General features: G+C 47.9%; 1 protein-coding gene across 1 annotated transcript in view; it reads left to right on the top strand.

Annotated features, from left to right (window-relative positions):
- Positions 1-13,838, top strand: part of GOPC (golgi associated PDZ and coiled-coil motif containing) — a 166,631-nt gene that overhangs the window by 73,517 nt on the left and 79,276 nt on the right. The window contains exon 3 of the mRNA XM_069235369.1: positions 287-462. Within this exon, the coding sequence (XP_069091470.1) occupies positions 287-462 (176 nt within the window). The remainder of the gene's footprint in view (positions 1-286; positions 463-13,838) is intronic.

Raw genomic sequence — 13,838 nt, 5'->3', positions numbered from 1 at the left:
GACATGAGTCCCTTGTTTTTTTAATAATAAACCCAGTGTTATTCAAAATCGCGTAACAAGTGACTTCACTACGCATACCTCTTTAGTTGTATTTCCAAAGCAAAAATAAGACACCTAAAGTGGTGTTATATTTTATCAAGCTTAAGCCTAATCCATAAAATGTAATTACCTTGATATAGTTGAGAAATCTGGGCCTGGACTCTGTCTTAGTAGAGTATACATTCCATATTTCAGTGTAGATTTGCTATAACGTAACCTCCCACTTTTTGTATGCAAATTGTTGTAGGAAAAAGAACTTGAAGCAAACAAAAAAGAAAAGGTGAAAGAAGCTCAGCTGGAAGCAGAGGTGAAGTTACTAAGGAAGGAGAATCAAGCCCTTCGTCGGCATATTGCTGTTCTGCAGGCTGAGGTATATGGAGCAAGACTGGCAGCGAAGTACCTGGACAAAGAGCTAGCAGGAAGGTAACACCAATCACTGTGAATGTTGAGCTAAATCTAAATTTTAGGTCTTGCATGTTTTAGCCTTTTTTTGTGCAAGATATTTACCCATACATTGTTGCAAGTTTTAATATTGAGCTAAAGACATTTTATGGCAGAGACCAGATCTAAAGAGAAGCTCAGTGGGCAGAGCCAAATGTAAGTGCAAAATGTGATTACTGTTAATTAGTTAGATTGCATTCTTAGCCAACCTTGAAGAGAGACTGTGGGGATCATTAGGTTATTAGACCCTATGAAGATATTTATACCCAAATATATTCATACTAATACTTAGGCAAAACCTGTAGTATATGTTAAAAACTCTTTAATCAGTCTTAAAATGAATTGCCATTACTTCAATCCACTTCTTAGCATTCCCTTATTCCTTTGTCGGTGGAGAAGGTTTTGCAGCACACTCCTCTTTGTATGTTCCCTATATCAACCTGCCCTCTCCAGATAGCCTAGTAACATACACGTTTGCCCTATGTACATTTGGCGTAACTGATAAATCCTTGACCCACTCCTGTTACTGCTCTGATTCAGTGACAAAATACTATAGCGACTGAAAATATAATCACAAAGTCTACACTTCCTATAAATGGTAATGTTTTATTTGGAAAACGATCACCAAATGGGCTCATTCTATATCAGAGGAAATCACTTTTGAAGTTCTTCCCTAACATAGGTGGAACACCGTGCATTCCACCCAGTGGTATTGATAGACAAATGCAATAGATATCTTTTTCATTTTTTCCAACATTATCCAAGCTACCATATGAGGAAGTGACATCTGAGTAAAAAAAAGTATGCTAAAATGTAAGTGTTTTTTGTTGTGGATGTAGCGATCTACATGGTCTAGCTGCTCCCGAAATGACTTTTCTTAGTTGACGCCATCAAGCAACATGGTCTCTGTTTTGACTCCCTTGAGACAAAGGAAGTTCTCCTTTGGCCAGAAATACATGGAGCAAAGTTATTTTGTGATATCACCGATTTGTGTTCCAGCCAGATGTAGACTTGGGTGCCATCAATGTGTCTGGCAAAAGAGTGGGTGTTGTAGGACTACCTGAGCCAAAGACAACATGTGGTTGCTAAACATGAGAGTAGTGAGGTAAGAACTTCCCAGGACAGCACATCCAGTATAACCCCCTGTGTATAGCTAATTTCTGATGGATACAACTACCTGTGGATTCCTCACCTGATGAATACTCCCATGGCGCCAGCATTTGACGGAAATCTTCTTACTAGTCTCTGCACGTCGACGAGGACGTCACTCTAGCCCACGCGACGCCGTCTGACGTCATACAGGCAATAAGAAGTCCTCGCCGACGTGCCGATGACAGTTCCCTTTTTTCCGTGCATTCGAAACGGTTATCTTCGAGGGAGTTACTGTTACCTTCGTGGTTACAGTGTATTGTCTGCTGCGTAGTCTTCTCTGCGGTAACAATGTCTCAGAGGAAGTCGGGTTTCAAGCCCTGTCGAGAGTGTGGGGGCAAGATGTCAGTTACAGATCCTCACTCCGACTGTCTATGGTGTTTGAGCTCCGACCACGACGTCTCGACTTGCGATTCATGTCAACACATGAATCCGAAGGCCCTCAAAGAGCGCGAGGCCAAGTTATTTATGGCAAAGTCAAAGAAGAAGGAGAAACATCATAAGAAGTCTTCTTCGCTAAGGTCTCACCGGCGTCATCGAGACTCCCGGCGCCGTAGAGACTCACGACGTCACTCCAGCAAGGAGTCTCGTTCGAGGTCACCTTCGGCTCGGCGTCGGAGGACTTGGGAGGTCAGCCCCACGGTCACGCCGCATTCATCGACGCCGTTGCCCTCTCCGGCGTCACCGACTTCACCTGGTCAGGCGTCAGTGATTGAGGTGGTGCAGCCTCTTGTGTTTTCTCCGGCGTCGCAGACGTCGAGGCCGGCGTCGGGGTCGCCCTCGATCCAGGCACCCCAGTATCCGGCTTTTCCCACTCCTGGAGCCGATAGTACCGCGTTTCTTAATGCGATGTATACCATCTTTCAGCAGATGGCTCCAGGAGCTGCTCCGGCTGGTCCTTCGGGGCCCTTGGCCTTTTCGTCGGGTGATCCTGCGCCTCTTCGGCCGGCACCCTTTATGCCCTTTCTCCCTTTTGGGAATGTGGGCTCGGCGCCGGTGCCGGCGTCGGTGGCCGTTCCGAAGGCTTCGGATGTTTCGGCCCCGGAGGTTGCCCCTCCGTCGAAGTCAGGATTTTGCCCTGTGACTCCGGTTGGTCCATCGGCTCCAAGACCTCGTCCTCCGGCTCCTGCCTCGGCGCCGAAGCTGCCTGTGGCGCCGGACGCGGCGTCAGATGCTTCTGGAGATCGGCGCCGTTCTTCGACGTCGGCGGAGGCCATGTCGACTCCGCGTATCGAGGAGAGACTTCATTCGAGGAGGCGTGCTCTCCGTCTTTTAGAAGAGCAAGAGTACCAGCGAGTCCTAGAGGAGGGAGAGATTGAGGACTCTGGAGACGGACTGCATGGTCTGGATACAGCCAGTGGGCTGGACACTTCCCCTGAGTGGGACCTTTCATCTCCAGGGGAATATACGGAGGAGGCTGCTTCCTTTCATGCTGTGGTGAGGAAGGCAGCGAGCTTTTTGGACCTGCCTTTGCCGGTGGCAGAGGCAAAGCAGAATTTGCTGACAGAGGTATTGCATCCGGCCTCTGCTGCAGCTGAGCCTCTCTTGCCATTTAATGAGGCTTTGCTGGATCCGGTGTTGGAGGTGTGGAAGAAGCCGGTGTCTTCCTCGGCCGTTCATAGGGCTGTGGCCAGGAGGTATCGAGCTGCACCATCTGACCCTGGCTTTCTCTCTAGACACCCTACGCCGGAGAGCTTGGTGGTGCAAGCCTCCTGTTCCTCAAAGTCAGCGCCTGGTTCCTTCCCGACGGTGCCTGGAGACAGAGACTCCAAGAAACTGGATGCGCAGTCCAAGAAAATATTTTCGTCATGCAGTTTGGCGTTGAAGGCCACCAACGCCACGTGCATTCTGGGGAGGTACATCCATGCGCTGATGGATGATATTTCGTCTTCATTCACGGAGCTTCCCCAGGGTCTTTTGGATGTGGTCTCGGACGCCCAGGCTGCCGCGACCCAGATTATCCAGTCTGGGCTGGACACGACCGACTCGGTGGCCAGGGCGATGGGCACGGCTGTGGTGGCAAGAAGACAGGCCTGGCTCCGAAACTCAGGGTTCTCTGCGGATGTGCAGTCGACCCTGCTGGACCTCCCGTTTGATGGGGACAGACTGTTTGGAGCCAAGGCAGATTCAGCCTTGGAACGATTTAAGGAGAGCAGAGCCACAGCCAAATCGTTAGGACTGCAAGCTCCTTCTTCCTCTGCCTCTTCTAGAATTTTCAGGAGGTTTCGGGGATTTGGGCGTGGCTCTTATTCCTCTTCCTTTCGGGGGAGGTTCCAGCAACCCGCCTCTTCCCTCCCCTATAGGTCATTTAGAGGGAGGGGGAGGGGTGGGGTCCGTACCAGAGGAGCCTCTCAACAGCACTCTGCCTCTTCCTCGTCCTCTGGAGGGGTGCAGCAGGGGAAGCAGCCTTAGGCTTCCACCGTTTCCCACTCACTCCTCTCCTGTAGGGGGCAGATTACAGCGTTTTCTCCACAAGTGGAAGTCTATCACAACGGACACTTGGGTTCTCGGCATTGTGGGAAAAGGCTACGCCCTTCCCTTTCGGGAGTTCCCGCACCTCATCCCGCCCCGCCCATCTTATTGTTCAGAAGAACACCTCCTGTTGCTAGAACAGGAGGTTCAAGTCCTCCTTTCAAAGGGCGCGGTAGAGTTGGTCCCAGAGCAGGAAAAGGGTCGAGGTTGTTACTCAAGATACTTCCTGATTCCCAAAAAGGATGGTCAGTTGAGACCAATCCTGGATCTGAGGATCTTGAATTGGTTCCTCAAACAGGAAAAGTTCAAGATGCTGACCCTAGCACAGGTGCTTTTGGCGTTGAACAAGGAAGATTGGATGGTGTCTGTCGACTTGCAGGATGCTTACTTTCATATCCCGATACTCAAGTCGCACAGGAAGTATCTCCGGTTTGTGGTAGGGTCGCAGCACTATCAGTTTGCGGTCCTCCCGTTTGGTCTTACTTCAGCACCTCGAGTCTTCACAAAGGTGATGTCAGTGGTTGCGGCGGAGCTCAGAAGGAAGGGGATAGCAGTATTCCCTTACTTGGACGACTGGTTGATCAAAGCCAAGTCCCCGGAGCTTGTGTCGCATCATCTGCAGTCAACAACCCAGTTGTTGTTCGACCTGGGCTTTTCGGTGAACGTGCCCAAATCTCACCTGGAGCCCTCTCAGCGCCTCCTGTTCATAGGGGCAGTACTGGATACAACATTGAGTCGAGCCTTTCCTCCGCCTCAGCGGATTCAAGATATTCAGGAATTGGTTCCAATGTTTCGAAATGGAGCGGTAGTTCCAGTCCTCAAGGTCCTTCGTCTGCTCGGTCTGTTCGCCTCCTGCATTCTGTTGGTCACGCATGCTCGCTGGCACATGAGGGCTCTTCAGTGGTGCCTCCGAAGGCAGTGGTCTCAACACAAGGGAGATTTAGAAGGTACTGTCAAGATCTCCAGAGATGCTGCTGTGGAATTGAAGTGGTGGATTGCGGGCAACAATCTTTCACAGGGGAAGCCGTTCGCGCAGTCGCCACCAGTGGCCACGGTGATAACGGATGCCTCCACCCTAGGATGGGGAGCTCATCTGGGGGATCTGGAGATCAAAGGGCTTTGGTCTCCAGAGGAACAGGTGTTTCATATCAATCTGTTGGAGTTACGGGCTGTACGTTTGGCTCTCAAGGCCTTCCTCCCATCCCTTCGTGGTCAGTCGGTACAGGTCCTGACGGACAATACTACCACGATGTGGTACATAAACAAACAGGGAGGAGTAGGGTCGTACCTTCTCTGCAGAGAAGCTCTTCGGCTATGGTCCTGGGCAAAGGACCATCAGATTTGCTTGGTGGCAAATCATCTGGCCGGGGTCTTGAATGTACGTGCGGACAGTCTCAGTCGCCAATTCTCGGCAGACCACGAGTGGCGTCTCCATCCAGATCAAGTCTGTTTAATCTTCCAGATGTGGGGGTTTCCTCGGATAGATCTGTTTGCCACTCGGGAGAACGCGCATTGCCCGTTATTCTGCAGCCTCCAGTATCCGATGCAGGGAGCGTTGGGGGACGCGTTTCAGATAACCTGGTGCGACCAGTTGCTTTACGCGTTTCCCCCCATACCCTTGATTCCTCGAGTGTTGAGGAAAATTCGCCAAGACCGGGCCCAAGTCATCTTAATAGCTCCGGATTGGCCAAGGAGGGTATGGTACTCCGACCTTCTCCAACTCTCACTGTGCCCTCCGCTCCGTCTCCCTCTCAGGGCAGACCTCCTCTCGCAGTCGCAGGGGCAGGTTTTACACCCCAACCTCCAGAGTCTGCACCTACATGCTTGGAGATTGAACGGGGCAACCTGAGTTCCTTCTCTCTCCCACCTGATGTAGTGGATGTTATCTTAGCGGCCAGGCGACACTCCACTAAATCTATCTACGCTAATAGGTGGTCTAATTTTGTTATGTGGTGTGGAGAGAGACAGATTGATCCCTTACATGCTCATCTGTCACATGTATTGTCTTTTGCACTGTCTCTAGCGCAGAAAGGTTGTGCAGTAGCTACCATTAAGGGTTATTTGTCGGCCTTGTCAGCCTTCATTTGTCTTCCAGACCAACCATCGTTATTTAAATCCCCTATTGTTCTCAGATTCTTGAAAGGTCTTCTGAATCAATATCCTCCAAAACCATTCGTTATGCCTCAATGGGATTTGTCCTTGGTCCTGACTTTCCTTATGGGGTCCCCTTTTGAGCCTATGCATTCTTGCCCCTTAAGGTATTTGGCTATTAAAACAGTATTCCTGGTAGCTATAACATCTGCAAGGAGAGTGAGTGAGTTGCAGGCCTTATCGGTTAAACCCCCTTATATAACGTTTTATGGGGATAAGGTGGTGTTGAGGACCAAGGCTGCTTTCCTTCCGAAGGTTGTTTCACCCTTCCATTTGGCTCAGACAATCACTTTGTCCACGTTTTATCCTCCGCCTCATCCTTCAAAGGAGGAAGAAAGACTACATCGCCTGGACCCAAAAAGGGCGTTGAGCTTCTATATCGACAGAATGAAGGATATCAGGCTGGAGGATCAGCTGTTTGTCGGATACGTGGGCAAGAGGAGAGGAAAGGCAGTCCACAAGAGAACACTCTCCAGGTGGGTTGTTCTTTGCATTAAAATCTGTTACTCTTTGGCAAAGAAGGATCCGCCTGAGGGCATTAGAGCTCACTCCACCAGAGCTAAGTCGGCCTCTTCGGCCTTGGCCAGGGGTGTTCCTGTGGTTGACATCTGCAAGGCCGCAACTTGGTCGTCCCTTCACACTTTTGTGAAACATTACTGTTTGGACTCTGAGGTCAGAAGGGACGGTCATTTTGCACGGTCAGTGCTGCAGGATTTCTTGGTTTGACCATTTAGGCACCCACCGCCGGGCGTGGTACTGCTTTGGGACTCTATTCATCAGGTGAGGAATCCACAGGTAGTTGTATCCATCAGAAGAACGAGTTACTTACCTTCGGTAACGACTTTTCTGGTGGATACATTAGCTACCTGTGGATTCCTCACGGTCCCACCCGCCTCCCCGTTGCCTTTTTGGTCTCTCCAAGCAATCCTTGAGTGTGCTCCTTTTGGTCTTCAAAGTTGCAATACATTTTGCATGTATGATATTTGTATATATGTGTATATTTATATATAAATCTATATATATATTGGGTATATACATGATTCGTATGTATAAATATATTTATTTGTTTAGAAAAAGGTTATATTAAATCTACAGCTAATTTTATTGCAATGTTGTGTGATTTACAATATTAAGAGATGTTGCTTTGCTCTTTCATTGCATTGGGTTATTATTATTATTCTCATGCACGTAAAAAATGTTGGTACTGTCATCGGCACGTCGGCGAGGACTTCTTATTGCCTGTATGACGTCAGACGGCGTCGCGTGGGCTAGAGTGACGTCCTCGTCGACGTGCAGAGACTAGTAAGAAGATTTCCGTCAAATGCTGGCGCCATGGGAGTATTCATCAGGTGAGGAATCCACAGGTAGCTAATGTATCCACCAGAAAAGTCGTTACCGAAGGTAAGTAACTCGTTCTTCAGTCTGCTGTGTCCTGTGGGAGAGTTTTTCCGAAACGTTTAATGGAGCATTTTAGCCACTTTCCAGTAACAAACATTGATTCATGCCTTTGACCACCAATGCATGTATAAATGACCTTTCTAAATTAAGACGCAATGACAACTGGAACGTATAATACTATCTCAATGCACTGTACCGGATTTTTATGAACTTGTCATCAGCCTTTGGTCGGGTGAACAGAAGTAAATTGTGGCTGATGCTGCTTAAACTGATGGATTAAACCCAGATCTGTGACTGGGGTGAATGTTTGATTTGTTCTACATTCCGTCCATCAACTGTTCTTTTTGCGTTTGTCACCCCAAGTGGGAAGGGTATGCCCAGACGTGGGTCCCGTGCACACTATGCCACCAGATTCAAGCTAGCCTGGCTGAAGAGAGGTGATACCCCGAAACCGGTCCCAGGATGCTTGTTTCTGGTCCAGAGAGGACCTGATCCGGCAGTTTGGGCTGGACTGTTCCCATGGGGAACAGGGTGAAGACTGATTTGCATATGACTGGATCCAAACTGGAATGGCATGGTATTAATTGGCAAGAACCCCCGTGCCTTACGCTTCTTGGTTGACTCATTTTTCACACTTATGGGTAATCTTGATATGAAGACCAACTTTGAGAAATCCCATATAAAGGCCTGCCGCCCAGGTTGGAAGTGCTTGCCCTCCCTGGGAATGCAAGAGCCATGTTTAGGATCAGTGAGCAATTTATGTTATCTGGGTATTATGTTTAATGCTAACAATTCCTGGCAACCTATGGGGCAGGGGAGCTGCTCGTAATGTCTCCATTATATAGGTAGAGGAAAACAGGATCTGTTGGCAAATATTAAACCTCCCACCCTCCAGTTCTAATTTTATTCTGCACTCTGAGCTTCTTCTGGACTACATTTCTTACCTTATTAAGCAGGCCCCTCTCTTGTTGTGGGTGAGTGTATGGTCTAACAAAAACACTGCTTTTAATAAAGAGGTTCTACTTGACTGGCTTAGACAGGACAAGGACTTGTCCATTCCTTGGTTAAGCTATATTAACTTGTCCCTTGCTGACATTGGACTCTTAGATATATTTTTGCACCAGAGTCCATCTGTAAGTCTGATAAAAGAAGGGCCAAGGCCCATTTTGAAGAGTTGGCTGTCTCCCATAAAATTGATGCTGCTCTACAACATAAATCTATAAGCTACTTTTTAGTTACCCTATCGCTTGGAGTACCTGCTCCTTATTTGAATCTAGAGCTCACTTGCTGGGAGAGGTCACTTGTCTTCTGGTTCAGATCGGGCACAGCGTGGTGCTCTGTGCTTTCCTCAGGAGGCTTTGGCATGGGACTCTAAGCTGCCCCCGTGTCCCTGCAGTGGAATAACAGTGATGTCACTATTGCACTTTACGTTCTTTTGTAAATTTGTAAATTTGAAAAGAAATGTTTTTATCTTTTTCTTAAGCATATAGTGAAACCATTGGTCTTTAAAAAGTGTAAGGGTCCCCTTTTGTACTTAAAGTCGCTAGGTAATCAGCAGATTTGGTTTAGTGTTTGTTTCTTTTTAAAAATGTCAATCTGTAATGGGAAGTCCATGAAGCGATAGCTGTTCTAAGTGCTTTCGAGGTGTATTTCTCTAATGACTGTCAACGACAAGGCTTGGCAATTGTACTGTGACTTCATATTAGATCAACTAAATATATAGTTCGATGGCATCTGTCGCTGTAGATACACATGTTCTGCATTAGCTCGCCATCTGGTGTTGGGTCGGAGTGTTACAAGTTGTTTTTCCTTCGAAGAAGTGTTTTCGAGTCACGGGACCGAGTGACTCCTCCTTCTGTGCTCATTGCGCATGGGCGTCGACTCCATCTTCAATTGTTTTCTTTCCGCCATCGGGTTCGGACGTGTTCCTGTCGCTCCGAGTTTCGGAACGGAAAGATAGCTGAAAACGGAAGATTTTCGACGGTATCGTTGCGATCCGGTTCGAGATAAACACATACGACGACGCATTGAACATCGAAGCGCTTCGGAGCCCTTCGGGGTAGATTTCGGCACACCGTCGGGGCCTAGTCGGCCCGACCGCGTGGAGAACAACGCCGATGGAACGGACCCCGTTTCGATTCTGCCCTGAATGCCACAACAAATATCCTTATACGGACCAACACTCGGTCTGTAACCTGTGCCTGTCACCCGAGCACAGCGAAGAATCCTGCGAGGCCTGTCGGGCGTTCCGGTCCCGAAAAACTCTGTGCGACCGTCGAGCAAGAAGACTGCAGATGGCGTCCACGCCAAAGGAGCATCGACAGTTCGAGACAGAATAGGAACAGGAGGAATCCTTTTCCATCCAGGATTCAGACTCCGACGAACTCGACAATACAAAAACTGTGAGTAAGACGTCGAGATCAGAACTTAAAAAAGGCAAAAAGGCCCAGGGGACGCCACTGCCAACCGGCCATGGCTCAACCCAAATTCCCGGTGACCAACAATCGGCACCGAAAAAGGCCCATTCAGTGTCGAGATCGTCCGACTCCGGTCGAGACACCGGCACGCAGCCTCCTCGGGACCGAGAGAGTGCTAAAGAGAAGCATCGTCACCGAGAGTTCGGTGTCGACACGGATCGACGCCGAGACAGTGGCGCCGAAGACCATAGAGGCCAAGATTTTTCGGCACAAAAGAAGAGGAAGGTTACCTCGGAGCCGAAAAGACAAACCACAGGGTTTTCGGAGCCGAAAAAAGCACCAACAGACCCAGTTTCAGGCTCATATACTGAAGAACATTCTATGTCTTCACAAATGAAAAAACACAGATTCGAACAGGAACTGCAATCCACTGAAGTGGATCACACGCAAAAGCGTATCTTTATTCAGCAGGGGACAGGGAAGATCAGTACCCTTCCACCTGTCAAAAGAAAGAGAACACTTCAGTTTAGAGCACTAGAGGCTCCTCAGCAACAAACAGCAAAGAAGGTAACACCTCCTCCCTCGCCTCCACCTGTAACTCCGGCTTCGCCAACTTACACCCCATCACATTCACCAGCTCACACCGCCATGAGCCACGATGACCAAGATCAAGACGCGTGGGACTTGTACGATGCACCAGTGTCTGATAACAGCCCAGACACATACCCAACTAGGCCATCACCACCTGAGGACAGCACAGCCTATTCACAAGTGGTGGCTAGAGCAGCACAGTTCCATAATGTGGAACTACACTCTGAACAAGTAGAGGATGACTTTTTATTTAACACCCTCTCCTCCACCCACAGCTCCTACCAAAGCCTGCCTATGCTCCCAGGCATGCTACGCCATGCAAAAGAGATCTTCAAGGAGCCTGTTAAAAGTAGGGCAGTAACGCCTAGAGTGGACAAAAAGTATAAGGCGCCTCCTACGGACCCTGTATTCATCACCTCTCAGCTGCCACCAGATTCTGTGGTGGTAGGGGCTGCCAGAAAACGGGCAAATTCACACACTTCTGGGGATGCACCTCCCCCAGATAAAGAAAGCAGAAAGTTCGATGCAGCCGGGAAGAGGGTCGCTGTCCAAGCAGCAAACCAGTGGCGCATCGCAAACTCACAAGCGCTGCTAGCGCGATACGACAGAGCCCACTGGGATGAGATGCAGTATCTCATTGAACATCTCCCAAAAGATCTACAAAAAAGAGCAAAACAGGTTGTTGGGGAGGGTCAAAACATTTCCAACAATCAAATACGCTCCTCTATGGATGCAGCAGACACAGCCGCAAGGACCATTAATACGTCGGTTACCATCCGTAGGCACTCATGGCTCAGAACGTCTGGATTCAAGCCAGAAATTCAGCAGGCAGTACTTAACATGCCAGTAAACGAAAAACTTCTGTTCGGTCCGGAGGTCGACACAGCCATAGAAAAGCTCAAAAAGGACACTGACACTGCCAAGGCCATGGGCGCACTCTACTCCCCGCAGAGCAGAGGATCTTATACCACCTTCCGCAAAACACCTTTTAGAGGAGGGTTTCGGGGTCAGGCCACACAAGCTAGTACCTCACAGTCCGCACCGTCCACCTACCAGGGACAGTACAGGGGAGGCTTTCGGGGCCAGTATAGAGGAGGGCAATTCCCTAGAAATAGAGGAAGATTTCAAAGCCCCAAAACCACTACCAACAAGCAGTGACTCACACGTCACTCACCCCCCCCACACAACACCAGTGGGGGGAAGGATAGGTCAATATTACGAAGCATGGGAGGAAATAACTACAGACACATGGGTCCTAGCAATTATCCAACATGGTTATTGCATAGAATTCCTGCAATTCCCTCCAGACATACCACCAAAATCACAAAATTTATCAAAACACCATTCACAGCTTCTAGAGATAGAAGTTCAAGCACTACTGCAAAAAAATGCAATAGAATTAGTACCAAGCACACAAATAAACACAGTAGTTTATTCTCTGTACTTCTTGATACCAAAAAAGGACAAAACACTGAGACCAATTCTAGACCTCAGAGTAGTAAACACATTCATCAAATCAGACCATTTTCACATGGTCACACTACAAGAAGTGTTACCATTGCTCAAAAAACACAACTACATGACAACCCTAGACCTCAAAGACGCATATTTCCATATACCAATACATCAATCACACAGAAAATATCTAAGGTTTGTATTCAAAGGAATACATTACCAATTCAAAGTATTGCCTTTTGGTTTAACAACCGCTCCCAGAGTATTCACAAAATGCCTAGCAGTAGTCGCTGCACACATCAGAAGGCAGCAAATACATGTATTCCCGTATCTAGACGACTGGCTAATCAAAACCAGCTCGCTCACACAATGCTCAAACCACACAAATCAAGTCATACAAACCCTCTACAAACTAGGGTTCACCGTCAACTTTGCAAAATCCAACATTCAGCCAAGCAAAGTACAGCAATATCTAGGAGCCATAATAGACACAACAAAAGGAGTAGCAACGCCAACTCCACAAAGAATTCACAATTTCAACAGAGTCATTCAACACATGTCTCCAAATCAAACAATACAAGCAAGAACAATACTACAGCTCCTAGGCATGATGTCCTCATGCATAGCCATTGTCCCAAACGCAAGACTGCACATGAGGCCCTTACAACAGTGCCTAGCCTCACAGTGGTCTCAAGCACAGGGTCACCTTCTAGATCTGGTGTTAATAGACCGCCAAACTTACCTCTCGCTTCTATGGTGGAACAGTATAAATTTAAACAAAGGGCGGCCTTTCCAAGACCCAGTGCCACAGTACGTAATAACAACAGATGCTTCCATGACAGGGTGGGGAGCACATCTCAATCAACACAACATAAGAGGACAATGGAACATACATCAAACAAAACTGCATATAAATCATCTAGAATTATTAGCAGTTTTTCAAGCACTAAAAGCTTTCCAACCAATCATAACCCACAAATACATCCTTGTCAAAACAGACAACATGACAACGATGTATTATCTAAACAAACAAGGAGGAACACATTCTACGCAGTTAAGCTTATTAGCTCAAAACATATGGAAGTGGGCAATCCACCATCAAATTCGCCTAATAGCACAGTTTATTCCAGGGATCCAGAATCAACTGGCAGACAATCTCTCTCGAGATCACCAGCAAGTCCACGAATGGGAAATCCACCCACAAATTCTGAACACCTACTTCACACTCTGGGGAACACCTCAAATAGATTTATTTGCAAAAAAAGAGAACGCAAAATGCCAAAACTTCGCGTCCAGATACCCACACAAGCACTCCCAAGGCAATGCCCTATGGATGAACTGGTCAGGAATATTTGCTTACGCTTTTCCTCCTCTCCCTCTCCTTCCTTATCTAGTAAACAAATTGAGTCAAAACAAACTCAAACTCATTTTAATAGCACCAACGTGGGCAAGACAACCCTGGTACACAACACTGCTAGATCTTTCTGTAGTACCCCACATCAAACTGCCCAACAAACCAGATCTGTTAACGCAACACAACCAACAGATCAGACACCCAGATCCAGCATCGCTGAATCTAGCAATCTGGCTCCTGAAATCCTAGAATTCGGACACTTACAACTTAGCCAAGAGTGTATGGAAGTCATAAAGCAGGCCAGAAGGCCATCCACTAGACACTGCTACGCAAGTAAGTGGAAAAGATTTGTTTGTTACTGCCATCATAAT

Source organism: Pleurodeles waltl, chromosome 5 (genome assembly GCF_031143425.1).
Source record: "Pleurodeles waltl isolate 20211129_DDA chromosome 5, aPleWal1.hap1.20221129, whole genome shotgun sequence".
Classification (NCBI taxonomy): Eukaryota; Metazoa; Chordata; class Amphibia; order Caudata; family Salamandridae; genus Pleurodeles; species Pleurodeles waltl.
The sequence above is the reverse complement of the archived record's forward strand: the minus strand, read 5'-3'. Positions and strand labels throughout refer to the sequence as shown.